Genomic DNA, 6,006 nt, shown 5'->3' on the forward strand with positions numbered 1-6,006 from the left:
TTGTATCAATTACCGTGGATCTGATCGGTTGAATTCTGCAGGATGTCCGGGAGACGCGTGTGTGTGTTGCGTTCTTTATCGGTCCGCCTGGAAACATATGCCGTGACGCCAAAACCCCTCGTTGAAGAAGAAAGCCGTTGTGTTTTCAGCTGTGACAATGAGCACTTACCAGGATCAACAAAACGCTGGATTTTCAAAAGTATGTGAAGTTCGCAGCTCCATTGTTGCAGTAAACTTGCACAACGTCCTTGAATGAATAATTTATTAGATGCACGCCAGCCTTTTATTGTAGGGACATCGAAATTATATTTTCACGCCCCTAAACATGACGCGGAACAAAACAAACTGTGATTGGTTGCGTTACATGTCAGTCAAACGTCCTCTTGGGCGGTCCTTGGCCAAGAAAAGCTGCGATAGAGTCCAGGGGCCGTATCCCTAAAGAATTTTTGTGCAAAAAGTGGCTCCTAGCGGCCAAATTCTAAGAAAATTCTCAGAGTCATGACGTTTTCTTAGAATTTCCCCTAAAAGTGACACGAAAATCCCAGTTAATATAAAAGCTATTCCTCAAGATTCCTAGCGCTTAAAAGGGCTCCTAAGGCGAGATCTGCTAAGAGCAGGGAAGAGGACTTTTAGTGGCTTAGGAGTTCCCCTAAGCAGCTGCACAAAATGTGTTTGTAGGATATTTGTTAACAAGCCTTCATAAATAGACCAGCCAGCAATCACAGACATTGATAAAAGCTGAGCCGTGTTACCCTCGTTAAGACCACACTGAGTTGTAACGTTGCAATTTCTACTTCATTAAGGACAGCCCCTTGAGATAGGCCATCTTGTTTTCAATGGGGTCCATATGGGAGTGAAAGTACAAAATATGCCAGCTAGGATATTAATATGAGCAAATAAGACACGAATCATTATTTGAACAGGGTGTAATGAGCTTAAGTTTTCACATATTTTAGATTCTAATGTTAGGCTATAACCTCTACAGCTTACTATTCATTTTCCAGATATTTTCTTGAATGTGAAATATTATTTACAATTACAGTCTGCATAAGATTAGAGTGTATAATTATGTTTATTGATTTGAGGGTACATCCTTTGCTCATTATCACCAAAAGTTCATTTTCATCAAACTTGTAGGATCAACCAATCACGGCTTTTGAAATGATGACTCATACCTAGCAACGGGGTCAACCACACCTCCTCACTAAGATAGGATTTTCCATCCATTCCTTGCTCAGAGTTCACTGAAAATGTTCTGGAATCACTTCTAAGCTAAAACTCCTGGCAAGGAATTTTTAGGTTAAGTTAGGAGCTCTCTGAGAGGATTCTCAGAATCTTTAGGGATACGGACCCAGACCTTCTGCCGTCAGTCTAAAGCTCTGGCTCCACGAGACTACCTTAACCCTCCCAGACCAGCACATATATATATGTCTTAAGGCAGGGGTGCCCAACCCTGCTCCTGCCGTTCGACTGTCCTGCACAGTTTATCTCCAACCCTAATCAAACACACCTGCCTTTAATTTTCAAGTGATCCTGAAGACCTTAATTGATTGCTTCAGGTGTGTTTGATTAGGGTTGGAGATGAACTGTGCAGGACAGTCGATCGGCAGGAGCAGGGTTGGGCACCCCTGTCTTAAGGCAAGACACCCCAGGTGAATAGGGTAAAACAAGAACTAATAGATATCACCATACTTCACCAGTTGATTGATTACATTAATAATTGCAACAAAAAAAATGTATTACAAGTTTTCTGAACTGTTATGTTTAAATATGCAAATGAGGCAGTATCTAATTAAATATGCACTAATTTGCATACTTATCTAGAACATTGGATGAAGTCAGGTTCAAAATTCTTGTTTAATTTTTTTTGATATATTAGTCAAAATACTGTCAACAGCCGAAAATATATATATTTCACCATTTTTTTAAGGAATAAAATGTTGTATAAAATCAGGAAAATTATATATGAACAACCCCTCTGTAAAAACCTACAGAATATAGTGTATGTAAGTGTTACTGAAGTGGAGATTTCTGGCTCAATGTAGGAGGAAAAACTCATTTTGAAAAAATGGCCTTTGAAGATATGTACTGTAATTGAAATCTACAGACGCAAATAGATAAAGACGTGCTCTATAAGATACAGTTAAAAGTGTATTTTGGATGTTTTCTTTCCACTAGTCTGAAAAAAACACTTTATGAAAAGCCAAAAAGCCCAAAATTGACAGATGCGAACAAACACTGTTTTTGCCTGTAGCGTCTCGCCTTAAATGAATAGTGCAAAAAATAATGTTAAGTTCCTATAATTTGCAGAAAAGCAGAATGTAAACATGGAGTAATAAGAGGTTAAGCTAAACTCGAACTCTAGAGACTCTAAGATTTAGCAGCACAATTCACCCTATTCAAACCACATTCCACATGAGGATGTTAACCGGCGTTACCTCGTATGACCAGACGCACTGGGTCCCTCCGAAACGCCTGACGCAGCGCCCAATCTCCACATCTTCATGAGTGGTGTACATCTCCCTGAGACAGGCCCCGATGTGAGGCGCCATTCTGCGGAGAAGCTCCCGGCTGAAGATCATCCCCGGACCCCCCATGCAGAAGTTCTCTCCGGGCTCCAGGGCCAGCTTCCCCAGCTCCTCTGTGGTGCCCAGGCCCGTCTGGCCCAGATACAGCGGCTTGCTGCTGTTCAGAGAGCGCAGGAACAGCTCCAACTTCTCACCTGCAGGAGGAGAAAACCACGAGGTTCAGAAACATCCGACAAAGCCGTTTATACAAACTCTGTGTGGTGAATTATCAATGACTAATATTCTTAAACACGCTAATTAGGGCTGCACGATATTGAAGAAAAATGCGATAACTCATTAAATAATGCAATATGTGATACAATAATGCTTCTTTAAAATGTATTTAAAATGATATAACCTACATGAGAAGAAAGCATCCCTACAACTTCTGAAAGTAAACAGCAGTGTTTTACTGTAGCATTAGAAGTAAGTGTCATTTTAACATCAGTGTAAATCAGGGGTTTTAGGGGTTCAGGTTATCCTACATTAGGTTTATTTAACAACAGAAACTGAATAATCAAATGTAAAAATAAAACACTGCTTAGTTTTCACTGTATGAATATTAAATATATTGATTCTTATTAAAACTACAAAAGTGATTCAGCCAAGAGCAGTGAGTGATTTTCTCTTTGTCTTTTGTTCATGACCCCATTTGCGATATGCATATCGCGATATATACATTTGCGATATATCGATATATTGCACAGCCCTAACTAATATTAACCTTAATTAATGTACTCAACATTTCGAATGAAGTGTAGAACACATTATAGACAGTATTAAGTCACATTAGATGACCTGCGAAATAAAATGATGATGTAAAATAGCTGTTATTCGGATTTGACGTGTTTTTTAGTATTATTCATATATTTCTGATTAAAACCTTTTTATTGAGGAAAAAACTAGTCTTCACCAAATATTTTTTGATTGACCAATGGATATAGCCACCTAAATTGATTATGCATTTGATAATCATCTGGGTTAATTTCACAAAAACCCACCAAGAGCATATCTGGGTCATATTTCACCCCAGAAATCAAAATCCTTATCTTTTGCATAAAGAAAATTAAGCCTGATTTTAGGATTATTATTTTTAAAAACATTGTGACATTATTTTCATGCCATTTCATTTTAATTTTACCCTTAAATTTCTGATTACTCTAATATATAGTAGTAGTAATATATAAAAGTAATATATAGTAATATATAAAAGTTCATCAAAGTTGTCCTAAGACAAGAACGGGTATTGTTCAAAAATCATGTATAACTTTGATGAAAGGTTTTTATCCACTTTAAATGTTGACTGCTGTATAAAAATAATGTTATATATTTTAAATTGTTCTATATTTAGAGACAATTCTTTTACTGTAAAAATTTAATCAAATGAGAATCACCATTAAAAAAAAAGAACTCGAAGTAAAATGTCTGGATGCATAACAGATTTAGGGGAAGTTCAACTGTCATTAAAATAATGTCACAATGCAAAACATCTCAATGGTCCTACAATAAGCTTCCAGAACTATGTTCTTTCTATAATTTTCAAGAAAAAGGCACTTTTCAAAGTTAAATATTTCCAAAGAGCTATTGTATGCATTAAAAAAACTTCAACACAGCAAAGCCTCTTTCCACTCTGGCTCTTCAGCTATTCACCTCTGATGTAGACATCGTCATCAGCCCTCATAAACCACTCATATTTATCCAAGTAATGGTCGTGCATGTACTTCAGCATCATGAAAGACTTCTTCTGGGGAGGGTAGGAGTCGTCCACCCCTGCCAGCGAGACGAGGGGCACAGGGATGGGCAGGGGTATCTTCTCAGACCCCTCGCTGGAGAAGAACTCCACCCGGCCCGGGATGCTGGGGCTCCAGGTCCTGAAGGCAGCCACGGCCCTGGAGGACAGGTACTTCTGAGCCGTCATGACCCCCACATACAAGAAGCTGTTCACCTGAGGCACAGGTGCAGCTCTATCACTGCTGTTCCCCGTCCCATGAAGCTCCTCTTCCCCTTCATCACTGCCCTCCTGGCTGGAGAAGACTGGCTGCAGATGCTTGTGTCTGCCACTGGTTGAGGAGGAGGTGTCTGAAACTTCAGCCTGAGCCCTGGCGTTACTGTAGAAGGAACACACTGAGGATCTTCTGTTCTTCGCACTGATCTCTACAACTCTGGGCACAACCAGCCACGACGCGGCGGTGAAGCCCAGAAAAACCCCCACGATGAGGCTCACCAGCGGTCTCCTCGACCTGAGGGCCATCGCACAGTCAACACAGCAGATCCGTCATAAACAACAGTCTCCTCAAACTGATATACAGTGCAGTTTGGAGTCAAACGACTGACGCCTGTGATTATCTAACATCTGCAAAGTGCGTTCGCGTGAACGTCGCGCGACCGAAGCTGAGGGTTGTCCCGTTACACGTGATCTAAACATCTTTCACATGTATCGATCACGGTGAAAATCCATCCAAGTGTTGATATCGCAGCTCTCTGGTCAATTATCTCTCGCTCGGTGAGAAGAGTTTCTTATAATTCTTTCGGTCGCTGCCGGTCCACATTACTGAAGTGAAAACGCGTCACACTGTAACGTTTATAAAGTTGACGCTTCCTTTCCCAAGCGGTGAACGCTCGCGTTGTGCCTTTCTGTTTCCTCACCTCACTGTAAAGATACACTGCATTCGCGTAACCCTTCTCTCCTCGTTCAGCCGCTTCAGTCTCCACACACTCGACATTTTCCCTCACAGTTTGACGCGTGGACGCGGAACTTTTCCTCCTCGCGTCTCCCGCATGTCTCCGGGATTGAGCCTGTGGGCGCACTGATGTAACGGGACAAACACGCTCCGTCGCGGGGCGGAGCGAACCTTTCTCTTCCCTGGCTGACTTTAGCTGGGAAATACAAAGAAGGCAGGAATTTCACTGCTCTGGGCTTATTGACTCTGAATATTTGACTTAACTGAGACTACTTAACCTACACGATGTTTAGCCTAAAAGTCAGAAGACTAAGTGCAGCCAATAAATCAAAAATAAATTAAAGTTGTAAGTGATGTTTTAATACTATGAATAACATTTAGCTACCTGACAGAAATCAACAACACGTGTAATGACAAATTAGACCTGACTGAGTGGCCTGTCAATAAATAAATCAATAAATCAGGATTGGAAACGGCCTGAGCCAAGTGTGAGTTTGGGGCGGGACTAGTACCTTAAACATTGAAAACATTTGGGAAACTTGTTTGAAAACAGTCATTAGCTGCATCCGAATTGCCTTATTTTCACTATAGTAGGCTAGCCTAGGCTACATTGATAAGGAACTTCTTGACTGTTAATGAAGTGTTCTGTAGCATGTATGCTGTAAATACATTGAATGAAGACATAAAACATCCAACATGAAAATCCTTTATTGGGTGTTGTTAAACAATTTAAGGAACAACTTTGTACATATGTAAGA

General features: G+C 40.4%; 1 protein-coding gene across 1 annotated transcript in view; it reads right to left on the reverse strand.

Annotated features, from left to right (window-relative positions):
* chsy3 (chondroitin sulfate synthase 3) overlaps positions 1–5,400 on the reverse strand; it is an 84,788-nt gene extending 79,388 nt beyond the window's left edge. The window contains exons 1-2 of the mRNA XM_079862239.1: positions 4,218–5,400; positions 2,439–2,722 (exon numbers count right to left, since the gene is read on the reverse strand). Of these exons, the coding sequence (XP_079718365.1) occupies positions 2,439–2,722; positions 4,218–4,818 (885 nt within the window). The 5' untranslated portion in view covers positions 4,819–5,400. The remainder of the gene's footprint in view (positions 1–2,438; positions 2,723–4,217) is intronic.
* Positions 5,401–6,006: the final 606 nt, after the last annotated feature.

The sequence above is a fragment of the Squalius cephalus genome, assembly GCF_949319135.1.
Source record: "Squalius cephalus genome assembly, chromosome: 24".
Taxonomy (NCBI): domain Eukaryota; kingdom Metazoa; phylum Chordata; class Actinopteri; order Cypriniformes; family Leuciscidae; genus Squalius; species Squalius cephalus.